The 24,475-nt window shown below is 46.4% G+C and overlaps 1 protein-coding gene across 4 annotated transcripts in view; it reads right to left on the bottom strand.

Annotated features, from left to right (window-relative positions):
• Positions 1 to 24,475, bottom strand: part of LOC142488431 (uncharacterized) — a 245,337-nt gene that overhangs the window by 208,423 nt on the left and 12,439 nt on the right. For 2 of the 4 annotated variants that reach the window (XM_075588938.1, XM_075588935.1), the window contains exons 2-4: positions 13,022 to 13,505; positions 12,622 to 12,735; positions 12,132 to 12,245 (exon numbers count right to left, since the gene is read on the bottom strand). In XM_075588938.1, the coding sequence (XP_075445053.1) occupies positions 12,132 to 12,245; positions 12,622 to 12,735; positions 13,022 to 13,040 (247 nt within the window). In that variant the 5' untranslated portion in view covers positions 13,041 to 13,505. The remainder of the gene's footprint in view (positions 1 to 12,131; positions 12,246 to 12,621; positions 12,736 to 13,021; positions 13,506 to 24,475) is intronic. The other 2 variants (XM_075588936.1, XM_075588937.1) reach the window with 2 other exon arrangements.

The raw sequence follows: 24,475 nt of genomic DNA on the forward strand, positions 1-24,475 counted from the left end.
CCGGTTGGAGAGCAGGAGAGCAGGAGAATAGGAGACCGGCAGGAGGAGAGAGCGTGACGCGACGCCCGCGCAGCAGCATCACTGTTCCTGCGTCCCTGGAGCTCCACACAGCATCTGCCACACGTGGGGACGCCAGAGAGAGAGCTCCGGTCGCCATCTTGGATCCACAGAAAGTGTTTCCAGTCCTACTGCTTTCAAACATCCTCCATTCTGTGAGTAGGGTAACGATTTTACCCCCCCCCCCGGATTGATGTGTGACACCCTCCAGAATCCTGCACTAGTTGTTAATAAATAGCTTTTTTATTATTTTCCGTCTGGCTTGTTGTTGTTGTGAGTCTGTCTTGTATGTCATATGTTGTTAGTGTTATATGTTTTTATGTCCACAATACTGACATACTGCACTATAATCTTTTCTCTTTATTTTTTCATATATCACGTCACGTCTGGGAGAGAATCTGCATTTTGTTCATCTTCCATCACCATTGCTAAAGGACTTTGATTTGGACTGTTCACCACATGGTTTGAATATTTTCACTAATTTATTTGGCGCCGACAATATCTTTTTTTCTGTTCGCCAAAATGTTACTGTATAATTTAAGGTCGTTGTTCAACAATGAAATTGGTCTATAACTGCCACATTGGGTGGGGTCCTTCCCGTCCTTAAGTATTATTGCCAAATTTGCGGACGACATTGTGGACGGGATAGGGCTCCCTTCTAGAAATGAGTTGAACAAACTTAATAGATGCTTGGACAAAATGGGGAAATTTTTTTTGTAGTATGCATTTGTGAAGCCATCAGGGCCCGGCGCCTTGGAATTTTTGGAGGCTCTAACGGCCATTTCTAATTCGTCTAGCGTGATTTTCGCGTTTAGGTAAGTATTTTCTTCCTCTGTTAGTGAGGGAAGGTCGCATTCGGCTAAGTAACCGGCGGCTAATGCCGTGTCCGTCTCTTTAGAGTTAGCAGAATGGGTTTTTAGGTTATACAGTTTAGTGTAAAATTTACAAATAAATTGTCCCAGGCGCTGTGAATAAAGTCCAATGAACCCCAATACCGTGAGCCAATTGGGCAGTCTTTGGTAAGGCTTCCTATGGTAAGGCTTCTTTGGTAAGGCTTTCTTTGGTAAGGCTTCCTATGCCAGATAGATGATCCTATCAGGATCATCTATCTGGCATAGGAAGCCTTACCAAAGACTGCCCAATTGGCTCACGGTATTGGGGTTCATTGGACTTTATTCACAGCGCCTGGGACAATTTATTTGTATGTTTTTTTGGCTCATACAGGTTTGGAATAGCCTGTTGATTTTTTGTTCCATAGGCTGCTTTTTCATTTTTTGATCACTTTAGGGCTATTCACTTTAATTTGTAATCACTTTCATTCACATTGTGTAGATTAGCGCTTTTTAGAGGGTTTATAATTGTTTGTTTGTTATTAGTGTAAAATTTGGTGAATTCCTCTGCTATTTTTTTTCCGTTATATTGGAGTTCACCAGAGTTATTCCTGATCGCCGTGATTTGCGATCTTTTCTGTATTCCTCTTAACTTGCTGGCAAGAAGTCTATCGGCCTTGTTCCCTTTATCATAATACCGCTGACCCCCGTCCATCTAAGAGCTTTTTCTACACTTTCTAATTGGATGGTCCTTAAATCGTTTCGAGCAATTGTCAATTGTTTATAAATTCTCCGGGAGGGGTTATTTTTGTGCTGTTGCTCTAAGTCGATGATTTTGGTTGTGAGCTCTTTAGTTAATTTGAGTTTAGTTTTCTTCCGGTGGGAGGCAATCGAGATAAAATTTCCTCGAATTGTCGCCTTATGGGCTTCCCACAGGCTTGCTGGAGAGGCTACAGAGCCTTTGTTTATTCTAAAGTATTCCTTAAGGGATTTTTTGAGTTCCATCACTGTCCCGGAGTGGTTCTGTAAGGAATCGTTTAGTTTCCAGCAGTATGAGATAGTTTTTCCAAAGGGGATGGATAGGGTCATGGTGATGGGAGCATGTAATTGGGCCGATATCTGTGTCAGTGGTGGCCTCTAGTACGTTCTTGGAAGCGAGAAAGTAGTCAATACGGGAGTAAGACTGGTGAGGCGCCGAGTAAAAAGTATAATCTCTTTGTCCCTGATGTTGTGTTCTCCAAATGTCTACCAGAGAAAAGTCCCCAATAATGTCCTTGAATTTTTTCCCCAGTCTTTGTGACTGAGTAGAGTGTTGTCGTCCTGGGTGGCTCGATTTGTCTTCCTTTGGGTTGAGAGCCATGTTTAAATCCCCTGCAATGAGTATTGAGGATAGGTATTGAGGGTCAATTTCTTCCAGAACCTTTTTAAGAAATTCCGTCTGGTTTTCGTTTGGGGCGTATAGGTTAATAAGGGCGATTGACGTGCCGGATAGTGAGCCGTAAACTACAATAAATCTCCGCTCTGGATCTGCCTGGGTTTTTGTTAGATTAAATGGGGTGCCCTGTCGGAACAGAATGGCAACCCCTCTACGCTTGCTGCTGAAAGATGAAAAATAACTCATTGGAAATGCCTGCTGGAATATTTTAGGCGGCTCTTGCGACGTGAAGTGCGTCTCCTGGAGGAAAACAACGTCCCCTCCTGTTTTCTTTATCTCCTGGAGAGACAGGCGACCCTTTCGATTATTGTGGAGACCCTTCACGTTTAGGGAGACAATTTTTAGAGCTTTTTGGTGGGACATAGTTATCTCTCAACTCAGATCGCTTTTGTGGTCGCTGGAGTAGTGTTGGGAAGTGCAGTCAAAATGGGCAAGGGGGAGGGGGGTCGGGAGGGGGGCCGCTGGGACAGTAACAGCGGCTAAGAAAGGAGGGAAAAATCGACCCTAATGGGGTCTAAAAGTGTGTAACCGGTCTTAAGTAAAGAACCGGTTAATGGGTGTAAGACCCTTGGGGGCGGGTCCAAGAACGCACACCAGTGAAGGCGGGCCGGGTGGAGACCCAGAAGATTCTGCAACTTCAACCGGCTTCCGTAACGCCGGGATGGCTTATTCGGTGGGGTGGTAGGCCTGTTGGATGTTTTGCTCAATCTGGCCGTGTGTGAGCGGGATTGGGCAAGGGAGGGGGGGCTGGGTAGGGGGGCGAGGGGATTAGGTCGTTAAAAGTTTCTGTGGGGGTGGTTGCTCTAGGGGGTGGAGGGGGGAGGGGGGAGAAGGTTGGGGGGGAGGTAGCAAGGGGAGAGCCTAGGGGGGGAGTGGAGGGAGGGGGGTAGTTAGGGGGGGGGGGCGGCGAGGAGGGGGGAGGAGGGAGGGCTGGAACCTCGTTTTGGGCCCACTGTCGGTGGAGCCTATTGTATAGTGATGTTGTATACCTAAGGTGTTTAGTGACTGGTAGGGGGGGGGGGTATGTAGGGGGGTCTCTGATCCGTTGGTGAGAGGGAGGGAGGGCGTAGGGAAGGGTGTAGGGGGGGGGAAGTGGGTCTCGGAAGAAAAAGGGGTAAGGGGGGGAGAGCAGAGGGGACCGTGCGTAAGCGCAACATCTTTCCTTCTCAGGGAGACCTGGGAGGGGGTGGGTGGAGGGAGGGGGGGGGTGGTGGTGGGGGGGTCCCTGGGGGGGAAGGAAAAGGGGATGGGGGGGGTACAGGCTAGAACATGGAACCTTCAGCATTGTTTAGAATTCACATGTAACAGTTTACATATTATACATTTGACTTGGCATAAGTGTTGTGCGACCTCATGTGGAGGTCCCGGGTAATGCGTCAGTCAGGACCATATTCATGAGCATGTTTAATCAGACAGATTCAAGGGAGAGTGGACCGTCACAGGGGGACGGGGTTAGGAGGGGGCAGGGAAAGGTGGGGTATGTGGGGGGCAGGGGGGGATAGGGGGAAGGTCCTGGAACGGGGAAAGGTAGGGGGGGAAGAATAGGGGGGGGAAGGGGCAGGGGGGGTTGGGGCTTAGGTGGGGTGTCAAACGGTTTATTTGCAATCGGCATACCACAGCATCCTGTATATTCAGGCCCTGGTGAGGCAGGGAAACAGGGGTGGGGGGGGGTAGGGGGGGGGAAGGGGGTATGGGGAAAGGGATATGGGATGGGGGGGGTACAGGTTTATACATTCAACCACAGGCATTATACACAGTTTACATTGAGCAATGTTGATACCAAACCTTCGCTATGGCCCAAGTGTTATGCAACCTTGTGCGATGACCCTGTGGTCAGCGTGTATCAGGTCCATCTTTGTGACCTTAGTCGGCCAACCTAGCATGTAGGTAAGTAGTTCTGCCCTGAGGAGGTTAGAAGGGGTATGGGTGGGGGCGGGGAGAGGGTAGGGGGGGTAAGGATGTGGAGGGTGGACTTGCGTGGTTGGGGGGGGGGCAGGGGGGGAGGGGGTGGGCACGGAGAAGGGAGGGGGTAATGGGGGGAGGAGCAGGGGGGGGTATAGCATTGGGGTTGGGAGGATAAGGTGGGGGGGAGGATAATGTGAGGGGGAGGATAAGGTGGGGGGGGGGATAAGATGGGGGGGGTGGGACCATCTCAGTCGCTGCGCTTAAAACATTATACAGAGAGAACATTCGTTGCTATAGGTATCTCACAGTGACGATAATACAGGGTTAGTATACCTTTTTTATGTCTGCTCAGAAGGATGATAGTTTCATATCTATGTAAACTTATGAGTGTCACTGGGTTGTGGCTGGGATGCATGCATCCTTTCTTGGGGGGTTGGCGGGCTGGAGGAGGGGTTGAGAGGGAGGTTAGGGGGAGGGGGGTGGGGTGGAGGGGGTTAACAAGGACGGGGGGGTGAGGCAGGTATTGGGTAGGGGGGAAGGGCTGGGGGATTTGGTATTGGAGGGGGGGGGGGGTGAGAGGGGGTGGTTATTAGGGGGGGAAGGGGGGGAGACTGGTGAGGGGAGGGGGGGTAAGGGAATGCCCTTTAACTTCAATGTTGGCCCTTCCAACTAGGAGGGCGTGACCGTTGGGGCCGTTAAGGCCTGCCGCCAAACTTGGGGTGATGGCCAGTGTACCAACTGGGGATAACCGGGGATAACATGAGGGGAACGGTGTTACAGACCCTTCGTGAGTGCCTCGACGTCAGGAGCGACCGGTAAATCGTGAACTGTCTGCACCTCCGCGGAGGGGGGGGGGGGGGAGCCAAGGTCCCATGGAACCGTCAGGGGCTATGGCGGCGGCAAAACCTCTTGACCCCACCTCGGCCGAGGGGGGGTACCTGTGTCCTATCCGGGGACCGGGCTGTAGCGTGGGTTCCTCCGGTGCTGGGCGCTCGATGACTCTGGTCTGGATCGGCGGGTCGGGGCCACGTGATGCGGAGAGTGGAGTCTGGAGGTCGGTGGGCGCGCGTGGCGATGACGTCTGCTTCGTCTCAGTCTCGTCCAGGGTGCCTCGTGGTGTTCCGCAGCGGAATGGAGACTCTTCAGACGCCATCTTGGGAGAATCCGTCTCGCACGGGGTGGGCTCATCTCGTCTGCCAGCGATGTGGTGGGTGGCTCCCTCAGAGTGTCAGCGGGGATGGAGTCGGTCGCCTCTCTGGATGTTGTTGGGAGTCTCTGTTAAGAGGTTAGTGGTGCAGTGGTTAGTGGTGCAGCTTCATTTGGCGCTTCTTTTACAGAGGCCCACAATGGGGACCCTCCCAACGCCATTTTAGGTGGTGATAGGAAAAAAGCTGTACGCTCCCGGGAGGGTCTCCCTGTGTGTAGGGCGCGCCCGTCATCTCTCCCTGGACTGTCTCTGCCCCGCGATTCGCTCGGAGGTTCTAACCGGGTGATCCTCACGTTCCCGGGGTCTATTGTCATGGTGGAAGGGATCCGCGGGGAGGCCCAGGGTTTTAGCCAGAGGTTCCATATCTTCGGGCTGTCGGATGGTCAGGAATTTTCCTTTGTGAGGGATAATCAACTTAAAGGGGAAGCCCCACTTGTACTTTATTCCCCTTTCCCGGAGTAGGAGTGTCAGGGGTCGCATCGCCTTCCGTCTGTCTACAGTAACTTTAGAAAGATCATTGTAGACCTGTAGTGGCTCATTCTGGAACGCGATCGTGTCCTTATCCCTGCAGGCTCCAATCAGTTTGTCTTTAGTTGAGAAACTGTGGAGGCGCACGATCACGTCCCGCTTGCGATTTGGGTCTTCTGAGCGTGGGCCTAGTGCCCTATGTGCCCTGTCTATTTCGAGGTCCCGTGGGTCTAGGTCAAGGGAGAAAGTCAGGAAAAAGTCCGCCAGGTATGCCCTAAGCTGGGAGGGCGCTATCGCCTCAGGGATACCACGGATCCGCAGGTTTTGCCTGCGGTCACGATTCTCCTGGTCTTCCAGACCGTCCCGGAGGGAGTGGATCTCCTGGCCCAAGCGGATAATCTCGTCGTCCGCCTCTGATTGGTGGTGAAGGGCTTCATCCAGCCTGGCTTCCAGGGTTGTGGTTCTCTCTTGTAGGCCCTGAATGTCGTGCTTTATCTCAGCCACTGCCTCTTTAATGTTCGTTTCCAGAGATCTTTGGAGCTTTGCGTGAAGCTCCTCTAAAAACTCCTGTGTGATTCTGCCGTCTGTCGAGGGGGGGGGTCTCAGCGGGCTAGTGGGGCCTTGTGTGCCTCGTGCACCTGGTGTCTGGGCACCATCTTGCCGCCTGCCTCCCGCCTCAGTAGATTGCTTAGCGGGGGTAAAGAACCTTCCCACCCCTTGGAGCTGATGATTTTTTCCCCTACTCGCCATCCCTGCAGTTTCAGGGATAGATTATGTTCTTTTTGGGATGTTTTTGGCCGGGTGAAGAGGTTTGAAATCAGTGATTATACAGAGGGGTCTCTGGAGCTCTCCCTCTACCCGTCTGTCCTGGCTGACGTCATAGACACGCCCCCCACCCTGTATTCATTATTTAAGGATACATGTACATCCTCCAAATAATTAACATTGAAAATGTCCATTAGAAGTAAAGTTAAGGAACTCCTGGTCTATCATATTAGTGCGTTAATAATATCAACTAAACCAGACAGCAACCTATAGTGTAAAGATACTGTAGATGCCCATGTATGTATGTCTTTATTTATATAAGGCCTGCAGTGTACTCAGCGCTTTACAGCAGAAACAATACAGTACAGGGAATTATAATACAATAAGTGCAACAAACAAAATCAGACAATAGGAACGAAAATCCCTGCCCTGGAGAGCTTACAATCTAAGTGATGCAGTGACTACACTGCCCATGTAATCTCCTGCCATAAGACTCACAAACTAAGCTGCTCCATTTTGTGTCATATTTTGTCAGTCAAAAATACTATTCATATAATTTTCCAAGCACGCGGCCTTGGTGTAATATTTGACTCCTCTCTTTCCTTCTTCTCCCACATTCAAAACAAAGAAAAAAAGGAGCACGGCAGAAAAGAAGAACTGGAGGCAAAAGTAGAAAAATTAAGAGAGTTATTGAGACACAGCCTAAGTTAAAAGAGAAACCTCCAACGCGTTTCTCGCCATGGGCGCTTTATCACAGAGTGGTTTCCTGAGTCTAGAGAGTGTCACGTTATAGGCACTCCCCGCCGGAAACACTACCTACCTGTATCAAAGGTAAAAAAGTCCCATGAGAATAAAACAGTACGGGGAAAATGTAACCACCGAAAGAAGGCAGTATAAATGTGGGGGAGAAATCCAGCAAAAGGACACAATAAAGAATACAATAACAATAAACTTAAATAGACTCATAAGGACAATAAAAATTAAATGAAAAAGCATCAAATTTAAAAATGGATAAGATGTGGAGAATAAAATTATTTAAATTAACTGCAACACAAAATAATATAATCATGTAATAATATACATATAATAAATGTAAATTCAACTACCAAGGCAAAGAACAATTTGAATCTTGATAAAGGGAATATACAGTTAGGTCCGGAAATAATTGGACACTGATACAAGTTTTATTATTTCGGCTGTGTACGAAAATAAATTCAAGTTACAGTTAAATAATGAATATGGGCTTAAAGTGCAGTATATGAGCTTTAATTTGAGGGTATTCACATCCAAATTGGAGGAAGGCTTTAGGAATTACATCGCTTTAATATGTAGGCCCCTCTTTTTCAAGGGAACAAAAGTAATTGGACAATTGACTCAAAAGCTGTTTCATGGACAGGTGTGGGCTATTCCTTCATTATTTCATCATCAATTAAGCAGGTAAAAGGTCTGGAGTTGATTCCAGGTGTGGCATTCACATTTGGAAGCTGTTGCTGTGAACCCACAACATGCGGTCAAAGGAGCTCTCAATGCAAGTGAAACAGGGCATCCTTAGGCTGCAAAAAACAAATACAAAATCCATCAGAGAGATAGCAGGAACATTAGGAGTGGCCAAATCAACAGTTTGGTACATTCGGAGAAAAAAAAAAAAAAAAAAGAACGCACTGGTGAGATCTACAACACAAAAAGGCCTGGAGGGGGATGATCGTAGGATCCTTTCCAAGGTAAAGAAAAACCCCTTCACAACATCCAGCCATGTGAAGAACACTCTCCAGGAGCAAGGCATATCATTATCCAAGTCTACCATAAAGAGAAGACTTCACGAGATCAAATACAGAGGGTTCACCACAAGGTGCAAACCATTCATAAGTCTCAAGAATAGAAAGGCCAGATTAGACTTTGCCAAAAAATATCTCAAAAAGCCAGCCCAGTTCTGGAACAGCATTCTTTGGGCAGATGAAACTAAGATCAACCTGTACCAGAGTGATGGGAAGAAAAAAGTACGGAGAAGGCTTGGAATGGCTCATGATCTTAAGCATTCCACATCATCGGTAAAACATGGTGGGGGCAGTGTGATGGCATGGGCATGCATGGCTTACAATGGCACTGGGTCACTAGTGTTTATTGATGATGTGACAGAAGACAGAAGCAGCCAGATGAATTCTGAAGTGTATAGGGATATATTGTCTGCTCAGATTCAGCCAAATTCAGCGAAGTTGATTGGACGGCGCTTCATTTTACAGATGGACAATGACCCAAAACATACTGCGAAAGCAACCCAAGAGTTTTTAAGGCAAAGAAGTGGAATATTCTGCAATGACAGAGTCAATCACCTGATCTCAACCCGATCGAGCATCCATTTCACTTGCTGAAGACAAAACTTAAGGCATAAAGACCCACGAACAAACAACAACTGAAGACAGCTGCAGTAAAGGCCTGGCAAAGCATCTCAAAGGAGGAAACCAAGCGTTTGGTGATGTCTATGCGTTCCAGACTTCAAGCAGTCATTGCATGCATAATATTCTCAACCAAGTATTAAAAATGAACATTTTATTTATGATTGTGTTAATTTGTCCAATTACATTTGAGCCCCTAAAATAAGGGGACTGTGTATGAAAATGGTTGCAAATCCTAAACGTTTCATACAATATTTTTGCTCAAACCCTTGAATTAAAGTTGAAAGTCTGCACTTCTATTGCATCTCGGTTGTTTCATTTTAAAATCCATTGTGGGGGCGTACAGAGCCAAAATTATGAAAATTGTGTCAGTGTCCAATTATTTTCGGACCTAACTGTACATAATGATTAAGATGTAAATAAATAAATCACACTGAGAAAATTGCCATATTAAGGATACAATACTACTCATCAAATGTGACTAGAGAGACACATATGTATCTCAATGATAGAAACAAATGTATATGAAACACACACAATATTATATAACCTGAGAATGGGCAAAGGAATAATATAGTTTAGAGAAAATGTTTTAGGTCCCATTCTGTATTAATCCCAAAATGGGATAGAGTATTAAGTGAGTGGGTCCAAAACATCTCACGCTGATTAAGCTGTTTAATTCTATCACCCCCTCGTGCAGTGACAGGTATAGATTCAATCCCCTCCTGTAGTGGCAGGTATAGATTCAACCCCCTCGTGTAGGTACAGGTATAGATTCAATCCCCTCGTGTAGGTACAGGTATAGATTCAATCGCTGAAAAATGAAAGGTGGACAAGTTTCCCAATGTACAATTTGTAAAATGTTTGGAAACTGGGAGCATCTGATCTAGTTTTTTTAATAGAACGAATGTGCTCCATAATTCTGACCTTCACTGGTCCGATTGTCCGCCCAACGAATCCTCGACCACAACCACAGGTTAAGTAATAAATCCCAATATTACAATGAATAAAAACTGGAATTGTGTGTCTTTTCTTACTGTATACAATATCAATAGATTTTATAGGATTGGCATAGCAACAAATACAACATTTACCATATTTTTAAAATTTACCATATTTAAAAAAAAAAAAAAAGTGTATTAAATTTGATTCATGGACACGGTCTGACCTGGAGGTAAATAAACTAGGCGAAAGATAGTTTGCCAAGGATTTAGCCTTTCTAAATGCAAATTTTGGTCCTGGTTCAATTGGCTCTAATGTCTTCCTCCAAGGTGAGCACTTCCCAATGTTTCTGGATGATTGAGCGGATTTGATCTATGCCGTGTAACAGCGGATTGGACCCTTCGGGAGTTCCCTGGTCTCTCATTGATTTAAACCCCCTGCCTAGAACCAGTTGAACCATAAGACAGTAACTCAGCATGAGTACAGAGTTTGGCATTCATGTAAGCCTCCTCTGTATCCCTGTTCTGCAGCCCCTGACAGAAAATCTGTTTGCCAATTCGGTGGCCTGTTGATCAAAAGAATCCTCGTTAGAGAAAAGCCACCTTAGGCGGAGGAATTGGCTCTTGGGTATACCACGGATGAGTGACCTGGGGTGATTGCTATCCGCTTTAAGAAAGGTATTTTTGGAATTTTGTTTCCTATAAATGTCAGTCTGTATTTCTCCTGTAACGTCAATAAATAAAGTGATATCTAAATAATTAATCTGATTAATATGGTGTTCATAAGTAAAGTTGAGATTCAACATATTGGAATTAAGTGTATTAATGAAAGTGTCCAGTGAATGTGAATCCCCTTCCCAAATCATAATCAGGTCATCAATAGAACGCTTGTAAAAAAATAATATGATGCCGAAAAGGATTAGAATCCCCAAAAATAAATGTGGATTCCCAGAGACCCATAAAAAGATTAGCATACGATGGGGCAAAGGAGGTACCCATAGCCGTACCCCGTGTCTGCAAGTAAAACTGTGACTCAAATAAAAATAATTATGAGTCAATAAAAATGTGATGGAATCTAAAAGAAAAGTGCGAAGTGAAATAGATAATGAGGAGACGAAGAGTAAGGGGTTAAATACTCCCCTAGCAATGCTCACAGGGAATGTCCACGAGTTAAACATACACTTTGTATCCTTTAGAATCTTCTTTTCCTTCCCAAAGAAGCTTAGACCTCCATAATCCACATCAGCCAAAATCAATAATGTCACATATCATGTCCTTTCATAACCCCTCTTGATAGACTTCCACTAGCCTTAATAGGTAAATCTTATGTGGTTGTCAGTGGTTTAGGGCAGGGGGGCGCAAACTTTTTTCCCTGCGCCCCCCTGCCGGCTGTCCCCTCACTCCCGCGCCCCCCCCCAACCTACCAGCGCTCCGGCGTAATGACGTCACGTTGCCATAGCAACGTGACGTCACATGAATGACGCCGCGTTGCCATGGCGACGCAGGGAGGAAGCCGCCAAAGCCACGGTAAGTTAGGTTTACAGAGGCGCTGCAGCTCCCCCGGCACTTAATTTAAGTGCCTTGGGGAAGCGCGCGGGGCCTCTGTAAACCCCGCGCCCCCCGTCGGCAGTCTCGCGCCCCCCTGGGGGTCGCGCCCCACAGTTTGCGCACCGCTGCTTTAGGGTACTGTAGATATATAGTATACATCACTTTCACTGTCCGGAAGAATTGCCTGGACTCTTGGGACACTGTCCACCATCTATTAGTTAAGCTACAGTATGTCTAAAGACTGGATATTATTGTGTATCTAGTGACCCTTAATGAGAGGGTATTGTTTAAGCTGGGGAACCAGGTTAGTTAGGGAAGGGTCCCTTGAATTTGTTTTCCCAAATGCGTTATATTGTATCTATTGATGGTCAGACGCCCATACACAGTAACTCTGCATTTCCAACCTTTATATGCGTTTGAGAGCCATATTGCACTTCTAACTCTGCTGCATGTGGCTTGTCCCAGAACACCCAGCAGGCCTGGGGACTTCCTATGAGAGGCAATTAACCATGAACATTCACTAATTGTGACCATGCTCCTTGTAACACCCCTTTGTGCAGACAAAGGGGAAAAGGTACTCACCAGAGACAGGAAATGGAACAGTTTCACTCTTTATTGGGGTCAGATGTTCCTCAGTGTTCGGTTCTTCCTTCTCTGACTTAATCTCTAAACTCTCCAGCACAATCACTGGGAAACCTGGCAATAAGAAAAGGGAAACCCATCATGTAAAGCTGGGAGTGGGGGCGTTTCTTGTGATATCAGTATACAGAAATACTCTATACTGATTCCTATGGGGGAGGGGTGAAGTGATTGATTTTACTTTGTTATTAACCCTTTGAGTGCTGAAGAAGTTTTTACCCCCAAGTGCTGAAAACATTTTGGAGCTACCAATGTTCAAACCTCAATAACAATAATATCCTCAATATAACCTTAGATAAATCATTTTTTTCATTAGGACAGGTATCTTATAATTGTATGCACGCTTTAATATTATTTCCCAAAATATTGTACACATTTCAGTCCATTTTGAAACATACTGAATAAAGACAAGTGAGGGTGTAAGGGTACTTACCACAAACAGGAAATGCATCTATTTCTTCCTTTATTGGGGTCACATGTTCCTCTGTGTTCGGTTCTTCTTTCTCTGACTTAATCTCTAACCTCTCCGGTACAACCACTGGGAAACCTGGCAATAAGAAAAGGGAAACCCATCATGTAAAGCTGGGAGTGGGGGCGCTTCTTGTGATTTCACCTCCTCTAATATTGGTATAATATAATACCTCCTGTAATGAAATGAATTACTAGCCCTTCTGGCAGAACATGACAGAGGTGAAGATATATTATCTTCTTACCTGCTGATGGTGCTATAAGAAAATAAGATTAGTTTGGGTGTTTGACACGCATAACTGCCAAATAATCAGATATTCCCCCCATGCATATTCCAAAGACACTAAATGATCTCCTCTACTCACTTAACAAGCGTGGATCCATGCTGGGAGTGGGCAGCGCTGCTCTGGGAGGTGCTGGCAGTGGGCAGCGCTGCTCTGGGAGGTGCTGGCAGTGGACAGTGATGCTCTGGGAGGTGCTGGCAGTGGGTAGTGCTGCTCTGGAGGTGCTGGCAGTGGGCAGTGCTGCTCTGGAGGTGCTGGCAGTGGTCCCCTGGAGGTGCTGGCAGTGGGCAGTGGTCCTCTGGGAGGTGCAGGGAGTGGGCAGTGCTGCTCTGGAGGTGCTGGCAGTGGGCAGTGCTGCTCTGGAGGTGCTGGCAGTGGGCAGTGTTGCTCTAGAGGTGCTGGCGGTGGGCAGTGCTGCTCTGGAGGTGCTGGCAGTGGGCAGTGTTGCACTGGAGGTGCTGGCAGTGGGCAGTGCTGCTCTGGAGGTACAGGTGGTGGGCAGTGCTGCTCTGGAGGTGCTGACCGTAGGTTACTTAATCTATATGTGTTTGGTTTTAGAATGTGCCTGTATATAAAACAGAATTGTAATGATCAGTTTTTTTTGGACAAATATACAGCATTTAGCATCAGCTCTTTCACACCTAAATCATTAACCCCAAAAGAGTCGGAGTAGACAGGGGCACCAAAAAACACATATGGTCCATTCGCAAACAGGAACTTCATTTTAAACACTGCAAAACTTTAATGGCTCAGGATTGTGTCACAACACAACCATCTAGAAAAGTATAAAGAGAGTCGGAGATTAGCAGCCAAAAGACCAGTAAAGTTCTCATAGTGTAACATTGTAACATACTGTACAGTTCCACAGTATGAAGATGTAGCCAGGTCCCCCTCTGCTTGTCGCCCTGCCCTCACCTTGCTGGCGATCGCGGGTGCCACCGAGCCCCATGGCGGACCCGGCGGCGGGCCGCAGGTGTGGGTGGTTGCTGGGGGAGCTGTGCGGCAGTTGCTGTGTGCGGCGATAGTGAGCCAGGTAATCCCGGCGGCTCCCGGAGCAGGGTGCCGCCATCTTAGATTGTGCACGCATGCGCAGTAAGAATTTCAGTGCGGTGGCCAGCCGGGAAGTTCGCGCATGCGATTTGTAGATGCCCTAGACATAACGAAGGCAGAGTTCCTAAACGTAATGAGGTATGCGTTCATGCAAATAGAGCCAGCGCCAGGAAGAGATGGAGGCTCCGAGAGCAGAATTGCGAGATGTACGCAAGGAACAGGATTCTCTCACAAGTGGACTAAACGTATTGAAAATACTGTACAGTTCCATAGTATGAATAAAAAGCAGATACAGTACATGAGTGAGACTTTGATAAATGCTCCCGATACTCTCTCAGGTCCATCAGTTCTGCTCCATACTGACACAGTCTCACTTTCCTATTTCATACGGTGAGAAGTGGGTAATACAGAGGAACCAGTGCAGTAACTTCCCTCACCTTAACCCAACATAATAAATAGGGGGGTTTGATCCCTCACAGCCTCATTAATTTGTTCCTCGATCACCTCCAGTTTCTCACATTCAGCTCATTTGTACCTGGCAGGACATTCTTATATAAAGGAGTGCCTGGGGAAACACTCAATAACTTCCCCTCACCTGTCCCCACTTCTCACTATATTAAATAGGGGGGTTTGATCCCTCACACTCATTAATTTGTTCCTCAATCAACTCCAGTTTCTCACCTGCTCACACCCTTATAAGCCCGTCCTTTTATGATGGGATCACTGCTTCCCGACCCAGATAATTTCCAGCGGAATAGTTAATAGCGGAATAGCGGATACTGAATCAAAAGCACTATTCTGTGTTATATCTGTGGAACGTATCTATATATATATATCTATATATCTATATAGATATATATATCTATATAGATATATATATATATATAGTGACAACCACATCACGTTGAGGTCCCTTTGATCCCAAATAAGGCCGGAAACACAGTACTTCTATTTACGTGGGGTTTATTTATAGGGGTTTAAGTAACATATTCACAGGTCCACCATCCCTTTAAGAAAACCAAATTAAAATAAAACATAAATAAACGCCTATACCTGTCAGGGAGCTTAATGACTTCATCAGTCCCTTACTATCAGGGCCCCCAGCTAAGCCAGTTGTCAGCCCAAAACATGCCCTGGCATGGGCAATACAGTAACAGCACAGTCTTTGTAAATAATAGAAAGCGTTTTGCTTATCTTAGTCCATCTGGTAATGTCCCTGCTTCAGCACGGCTCTCTCAGGAGCTTCTCACACTATTTCAGCACAGCTCTCTCAGTAGCTTCTCTCACACTGCTTCAGCACGGCTCTGTCAGCAGCTTCTCTCACAATCTGCCAACTTCTTTAACAGCCTTTGGTAGCTGCGGAGCCCCTTCTGCCTCCCGCCTTCTCTGAGGGAAAACCGGTCTGTCTCTCTCACTGCCTCTCTGGCTTTCTGGGTCTGGCTCTGTGTCTCACAGCTTCCTGTATCTTTTTAACCTGCAGGCTTTCAGGAATCCTGCTTTATTAGGCTGCAGGTGCTGGAAGGTTAACTTGTTGAGTGCTGGAAGGTGCACATATCCTACATTCCAGCCTACTGAGACAGTGACTCTGTCACATATCCTCCCCTCCAGCTCATTCCTACTGGGGTCTGCGACTAGTGCACAATTATCGTGCACCCACAAAGACGTCCTCTCTTTCCATTTCCTAGTCTTCCAATTGAAAAATCTTCCCTCTGGGACAATTACCAGGCCTTCTGGGCCTGCAGACTGGTCCTTCGCTACCTCTTTATCTTGTGCCGGCCTGAGTCTAGGGTTGAAGCTCCGCCTTTGTTGTGTCCCTTTTTTCAAATGTTCCCGAGCATCCTGCTGTCTATCAGCTATCTCTGCCTTCTTGCTCTTGTGCTCAGAGTCTCCCTTATCCTGTAGAAGTGCCTTGACCCTCAGTTGGCTCATGGCATTCACTCGCCAGTGCCTGTTTGGCCTTTTCTCGTGAAGACAGCAACTCCGCTTCAGTGGTGATGGCTTTTGGACCTTTTCCCATCAGCATACCTTTAGTGTTGGGTTTCACATCATTTATCTTCAGAACTTCAATTTGGGTGGGGGTCTTATTAACCCCAAGTGCACCCCATGATGCCTCTCTATTACAGTCGGCAGACTCGCAGGCTTGGGCTTGTCTTTCTTGTCCCCTTAACTTACTCCGTTGGGAGTGTTGCTGGACAAACTGTGAGGTCTTTCTCATTTTACGAACATGGACACTCTTTAGTCCCATTCTCGACTGTCTCTTCACAGCGGCTACCTTCCTTGCAAGGAATCCACTTTGGGTCCCATAGTACAACTGGCTTCTTACTGTGCTACTAGATCGCACCTTGGTCTTCCCATTCCGTTCCTTGTGGAAAGTAGACTGTAAGTAACACTGCAACGGTATGGCAGTCATGCTTCCTGGTGCGCCTCACTTGCTTTATCTCTACCGCCCTCTTTTCCATGGACTGCTTCTGTGACCCAAGTGTCTGTCTTAGGGTAGTAACCGCTTTCTCCAACTTCAGCTGAGGAACCTCCTGCATGGCAGCCTTAGAGTCCAACATAGCATCCTGCTCAGTCTAAAGAGCCTCGAGCTCCTCCCTCAGGTCGCGCTTTTGCTTCTCTGTCATCTTGCGGCCTGCACACTCAGACTCAAGGTCCTTCCTTAAGTTTTGAAGCAGTCCTTTTGTATGTCTTTTCCCACTCAGTGCGGCTGTGTCACGGTTGTGCTCGCCACAAACCTGGTTCGGACCGCGTGGCTGAGGTGGGGTTGTATAAGCACCGACCTTAGACCGCGCAGGCTGATCCGGATTGCGCAGTTCGTAGTCATACGTAGCAGGGTCGGGACTGGAGAAGGTAGCATCATCAGTGGACAAGGCATGGTCAGGACTGGAGATCAGGGTAAACGTTATTCAAGCAGGAGTTCGGCAACAGGTAATCAGAAGTTCCCCGCCTCAGCTTAGGAGCGTAAGCGCGGGCGTGGGTTCTGCGCGTGAGGCAACCATGGCCCATGGTACTGGTCTCAGGAAAGGGTAGGCAGACCGGAGTGGGCACACCGCCAGGCAGCACTGGTAAACCAGTGCTTCAGCGCAAGAGTCCAGAGCGGCCTGTGCAAGGAGAGAGAGAGCTACAGACCTCAGGACTCGTAGACTGGCCTCTGCTAAGGGTAGGGCAGCAGAACACAGGAAACAGGAAGCTGAAGAATACACGGGAGGTGCTCCGCTTCAGCACAGGAACCAGGACACAGCCTCTGCTATGGAGAATGAGCAGCAGGCCCCAGGAACCAAATAGATAGGCTCTACAGAGAAGGGACAGCAAGCCTCAGGAGACCAGGAGCTGAAGTGAACACTGGAATGACCTCCGCTTCAGCACAGGAACCAGGACACGGCCTCTGCTATGGAGAATGAGCAGCGACCCCAGGTACCGGTAGATAGGCTTTTGCTGTGGAAGGATAGCAGAGCTCAGGAAACAGGGAGCTGAAGTCAACACTGGAGAGACGTCTGCTTCAGCACAGGAGACAGGAACAGGCCGCTGCGTGCGACTAGCAGCCGACCTCAGGAAACAGGGATCTGAAGTTAACATGAAGAGTACTCCGCTTCAGCACAGGAGACAGGAACAGACCTCTGCATGAACAAGGAATAGAACTAGAGAGATTAGTACACAACAGAGCCAAGCCTTAGGCCTTGTGGCAGAACACTTGTGACAACCAGGAAGGGTTATGCTCGGCAGGGAAGCATTGTGGGAAAGGTGTCTTTAAAGGTCAGTGAACCAATAGCTGAAGGGGCGTGTGACAGCATTGTCTCAATGAGTGAACCCAGGGTGGAGCTGCAGCAAAGATCAGGAGCAGTGTTCCAGGGCTGCACAGGTCTGTAAGGCAAGGCAAACCGCAAACTAAGGTGCGGATCCGTTACAGGCTGCTAGTTCAGCTTCTTTGAAGTTGAGTCGCGATTCCAGATCTGTCAGCTGATTCAGAGCCAGGTTTACTCTGTTACCTTTTCTCTATTCTTGACCTGTAGCTGCTGGTGCTCCTCCCTGACCTTATCCAGCTCCAGCTGCAGCTGGGCCCCCTCATTGGCCATGTGGTCCAGCCGCTTGTATATATCAGCCATCTCCGTTTCATAGCGTAATGTCAGGCACCTCATCTGACGGACGGACACCTCCCACCTCTCGACGAGCTGTATCTTGCACTCAGCAACCTGCGTTTGCAGCTCTTCAATTTGATCCTGCAAGTCTCCTCTCAGGGCCTTCACTTCTTCCCGGTGCTTGCTCCGAGTTTGCGTCAGTGCAGCCTTCATCTTTTGGAGCTCTGCAGTGTTTGTCGCCAGGATCGCCGCTGCTTCTGTTTTCCAGGCTTCTTTCTCCTTGGCATACTGACTCATTGAGATCGAGTTGCCTCTCTGCTTCTCCAGCTCTTGTTCCAGTCTCTGGACCTTCTCGCGCTCCCTCTCATACATAGTCACCTGGCTTCTAAGCTCCACCCCCAGCGATGCTCGAGGCACACAGCGTGGCTATCAGCTCCTCATGCTGCTCTATGGGGACACACTGGGTACTCAGCCGTTTCTTTAGCACTCGTTGCTTCTCCTTGGCAACTTGTAGACTTGCACATAGCTCTTGCAGCTGGCTCTGCCATAGGTGTGCTGCTTGTGTGTGCTGCTCCAGGGAGACACGTTGCATCCTCTCTGCATTCTAACTTTTCCTGGATCAATTGCTTCTCCACCTTTCCTGCTTGGTGAAGCTTCTCATCACCTTTACTGATTTGATCAGTCAAGACGGAATTTTTCTGTGTCAGACTTACATTCTCTTTCATTACAGTCTTCAAATCCCTCAGGGCATTCTCATGGGTTTCCTTCAACAAACCCAGCTCTGTGTTTAGACTGTGGCCCTCTTGGTGTGAGTGTTCCACCTCTGTGCTGAGAGCGTGAACCTCTTGTAGAGCCTTCCTGTATTTCTGTTTGAGGTTAGCAATCACTTTGTTCAATTTGTTCTGCTTTTCCTCCATAGTAGCAATTGAGGCGTTGGCATTTTCCAGGCCAGTCGTCACCTCCTCCAACTCACTCCGTAAGAGACACTCTGTTTGCTTCAAAGCCGCATACTCTTGTAAAGCTGAGAGTATACACCACTGTAACTCATCGTTCACTTCTCGCTCCTTCATCAATCCCGGCCACAGGACTTCATAATCATGGCGGACAGCTTGGAGTGCAAAAATTAAAGCCTCTTTATCCTGGATCAAGGATTCAGCATCCCTTTGCTCCTCCTTTTCCTTTGTCCCATGACAATTCTGCCCATCACTCCGGTCTGCAGCACATCTCGGCGCCTCTCTGACGCATGTCCTGACAGCGCCGGTTCAAGTGGCTCGGTCACTTCTTCTGTGACTTGAGGAACAGTTTTCTTTTTCTTCTTCTTTCTTTTTGATTTATTAGCTCCAGAGACATCAGTATTAATGGGCACACACTCACTGGTATCAGCTTCCACATCTTGCTTGTACTCACAGGGCCTTGTTTGCTTTTGCAGCTGTTTGTCTTTGAAAATTTGGGGACACACATCTTCCATGTGACCTACCCCACGACAGGCCCAGCATACTAAATTTATCTGGTATGAGTCGTCGTCATCGTCATCATCATCGTAGGGCCTAAAGGGACACTGTTTTGTATGAGTACGTACATTGCAAAACAAACATTTCACGTCGGCCATTTTAAAACCCCAGCAGGGAAATTCTGACACTCAGCACTTTGCTTATGGCGTTATCTCTATACACCGCTCTTGCTAGCTGCAACTTCACTCACTTCAGCAAAAGGCATTAGCTTTACACAGCAATCCTTTCATACACCACGGGGCAAACTTTACACTCAGCACTTGCTAGCTGTAATTTCCACTTTTCTTCAGAAAAATTTAGTTTTCTGCATGAATTCAGTACCTTTCAATCTTCTGGCCTCTAGGTGCTATTGCATCCACACTACATACATTCTCTGTGCATGCTGTAGCATAAATGGTCATACACATTGGGACAAACTTTGCTTGCTTTTCACTTCCGTTGGGCGGCCATTTTAAATCCTTGCATTTCTCTTCAACCCCAGTTTCCGCTGCATGGTACCTTAGGGACTGCCCGCATTAAACTCCACCATATGTGACAACCACATCACGTTGAGGTCCTTTGATCCCAAAAGAGGCTGAAAACACAGTACTTCGATTTATGTGGGGTTTATTTATAGGGGTTTAAGTAACGTATTCGCAGGTCCACCGTCCCTTTAAGAAAACAAAATTAAAATAAAACATAAATAAACGCCTATCCCTGTCAGGGAGCTTACTGACTTCTTCAGTCCCTTACTATCAGGGCCGCCAGCTAAGCCGGTTGTCAGCCCAAAACATGCCCTGGCATGGGCAATACAGTAACAGCACAGTCTTTGTAAATAATAGAAAGGGTTTTGCTTATCTTAGTCCATCTGGCAATGTCTCTGCTTCAGCACAGCTCTTTCAGCAGCTTCTCTCACACTGCTTCAGCACGGCTCTCTCAGCAGCTTCTCTCACACTGCTTCAGCACGGCTCTCTTAGCAGCTTCTTTCACAATCTGCAAACTTCTTTAACCAGCCTTTGGTAGCTCCTTCTCTGAGGGAAAACCGGCCAGTCTCTCTGGCTTCCTGGGTCTGGCTCTGTATCTCACAGCTTCCTGTATCTTTTAAAACCTGCAGTCTTTCAGGAACCCTGCTTAATTAGGCTGCAGGTGCTGGAAGGTTAACTGGTTGAGTGCTAGAAGGTACACATAACCTCCATTCCAGCCTGAGACAGTGACTCTGTCACACATACATATATATATATATATATATATATATATATATATATATATATATATATATATATATATATATATATATATAAATATATATATAGCAACTGTAAATATTCCTGCATATTCATTTGCATGTCTCAGACAGGTCTGCAACCCTGTCTTTCACCATTATCACCCAGCAAACAGCACTTCCACTGCAGCAAGGGATTCTGGGAAATGACATGCGAATGAGCACACAGTGCCACTTTTTATCTCATGCTCACATTACATGAGCAACCCTTAGTCAATGCATGCTGCTTTAAACACAGCTTTTAAGCAAGGACTTGGGAGATGCAAAGTCAGTTAACCCACTATACAGTCGTATATATATATGCAGTGGAAGTGCATTAGCGTACGCAATGGGACTGAAGCATGTATGTAAAGTGAAAATGTACTTAAAGTGAAGCACTACCTTTTTCCCACTTATCGATGCATGTACTGTACTGCAATCGTTATATACGTGCATAACTGATGTAAATAACGCATTTGTAACAGGCTCTATAGTCTCCCTGCTTGCGCACAGCTTCGGTACAGGTAGGGTGCCGGTATTGCTGTTCAGGACGTGATGACAGGCGCATGCGTGAGCTGCCATTTGCCTATTGGGCGATATGTACTTACTCGCGAGTGTACCTAAAGTGAGTGTACTTAAAGCGGGGTATGCCTGTATATATACATACATACATATATGTGTATATACATATGTATGTATGTATGTATGTGTGTGTGTGTGTGTGTGTGTGTGTGTGTGTGTGTGTGTGTGTGTGTATGTATGTATGTATGTATGTATGTATGTATATATATATATATATATATATATATATATATATGTATATATATATATATATATATATATATATATATATATATATATATATATATAGACACACACACACAATATATATTGCGAGCACAAGTCTGCAAACCTGCTTTTCACCATTATCATTTAGCATACAGTGCTTCCACTGTAGGACGGGATTCTGGGAAATGACATGCAAATGAGCACACACTGCCTGTCCTTTAACAGGATTGTTATATATATATATATATATATATATATATACACACACACACACACACACACACACACACACACACACACACATATATATAAATACATATATATATATATATATATATATATATATATATGTGTATATACACATATGTATGTATGTATATGTATATATATATATATATACAGGCATACCCCGCTTTAAGTACACTCACTTTAAGTACACTCGCGAGTAAGTACATATCGCCCAATAGGCAAATGGCAGCTCACGCATGCGCCTGTCATCACGTCCTGAACAGCAATACCGGCTCCCTACCTGTACCGAAGCTGTGCGCAAGCAGGGAGACTATAGAGCCTGTTACAAATGCGTTATTTACATCAGTTATGCACGTATATAACGATTGCAGTACAGTACATGCATCGATAAGTGGGAAAAGGTAGTGCTTCACTTCAAGTACATTTTCGCTTTACATACATGCTCCGGTCCCATTGCGTACGTTAATGCGGGGTATGCCTGTGTTATGTGTTATATATATATATATATACATATATACACACACACACACACACACACACACACACACAATTACCGGTAGTTAAGTTATGGTGGGTAAAAAAAGTGACAAAAACCCTCCACAGCAAAGCATATAGCAAATGGAAATATTCCTGTATGCTCATTTGCATGTCTTAGACAGGTCTGCAACCCCGCCTTTCCTAATTATCACCCAGCACAAAGCACTTCCACTGCAGCAAGGGATTCTGGGAAATGACATGCAAATGTGCACACAGTGTCACCTTTTGCTTCAAAACCATTTTTAACATGGTTCCCCATAGGCTTAAGTTTGCTGCATGGTCACAGCTTTAAACACAGAATATAACACCGGTTTGTAAGGGAGTCAATAAGTTAAACTCCCTTTACAGGGCAGGAGACTGAACTAGCTGTCGGGTTTCCGGCTGGTGAGATGGTAACTCCTGATTGAACAGGAGACAAAAGGCATGAAATGAGAACCGGTCAGTGTCCCTGTTGGAGGCTCTATGAGAGGATCACAGACAAGAGAGCTCCCCCACGCAGTGATCCAGGCATGCTGACCAGAGGATTTTGCCTGACAACAGTGGGGAACTCAAAGCCCCACATAGCAGAGAAGATGGCGCACAAAGAAGGGCAAGAGACTTCCTGGGAGCAGCTTGACCTGAAAGCCTGCAGCTGGAGAAACCAGAGACGCCGGACCAGCAGGTTGGTTTTAGGATTTAGGTTTTGCCTTAGAGGGGCAGTAGCCCCAATGTTTTAGTTGTTTTTGTGGCAAATAAAACCACTCCTATTATGGTTTACCTAAAAATTACATGTGTGGAATCATACCTGACCTTGCCTACAGGCCGCTCCGTCACATATGGTGTATGAAGTGGGATGCAGCGTCTTCAGAGGTCAACAGAAGAAACGCATGCAGAGGGCACCAGAATAAAGAGCCATAAACCCAGGCTCTCTGAAAGGATTTCACCCTACTACTTAAGGGCTTACCAGAGATGGACGCGCTGCACCACCACCACTAAAGATGAAGGCATATACCCCAGAAGCCAGTCCCGGTTATCCCCAATACCATCGCAGGTGACTCAGGCCCTCCTGTTCCTCACAGGTACGCACCACCATAGTACACGTAGCCAGCCCTCACTACACCCTAGGGGTCCAGTCTGCGACCGGGGGGTGGGGGGGTAAATATGGGTTACACATGTTTTGTATTTCTGAGAAGTCTTTTTGCCATGCCCTGAGTGTGTTGGCATGTGTGGTCCCCATATCCTGATCTCTTATAGTTCTGTATAGTTCTGAAAGTTTGCTTCTTTCCTGGTTTTTCGAGTTAAAGTATTCATCTATTGTGTTGTTTTTTTAGTACTTTTGTTTTGTGGTTCGTCAATTTTTTTGCAAAAGCTAATTAGCTGTGTGTATGAAAAGGCGTGCATTAAATTTTGGGGAATGTCCCATTTTTGTGCAAACTCTTGGAATGTCATGTATTCCTATTTGTCTGTGTTGATCACATGTTCTAGGCACCTGATGCCTTTTTTTTCCAGACTTGGAATGATGGTTGGGTATACCCTGGTATAAATTTGGGGTTGTCTTGGATTGGTATAGGAGAGTTTAAACTTTTTCCTGAACGTTTTCCACGTTGTTATGTTGTCTGATTAGAATATTATTTCTTTGGGTTACTTGGATGTCTCTTCATTTTGTGTGGATTAGCTCTCTCATGGAGGTCTCAGGTGAGAACTCTTTTTCTAGTTCTAGGGAGGAGTAATGGTTGGTATCTTTTATCCAGTCTCCGACATGTCTAATTATGCTTGCTCTATTATAGTTCCTGATATTCGGTAGATTGATGCCTCATTGCTCTATTTACTTCAGTTATATCCACATGCTTGAGGAGCATAGGAAGAGTCTGCATGGGATATAGTAGTCTGGAAAAAACGACATCTTTTTGATCGCGCTTGCCCTCCCAAATAGTGACAGGGGTAGTGTCGTCCAGTTTTTTAGTTCTTGCACTATTTTTTTAATGATTGGTTTGAAGGCTTTTTCGTTACTTTTACTGGGAAGTTATAGGGTTCCTTTGTGTCAGGGGGTTCTTTAATATACATCATTTCTGTTTTAGATATATTTATTTTAAAGCTGGCAAAC

Source organism: Ascaphus truei, chromosome 2 (genome assembly GCF_040206685.1).
Source record: "Ascaphus truei isolate aAscTru1 chromosome 2, aAscTru1.hap1, whole genome shotgun sequence".
NCBI classification, from domain to species: Eukaryota; Metazoa; Chordata; class Amphibia; order Anura; family Ascaphidae; genus Ascaphus; species Ascaphus truei.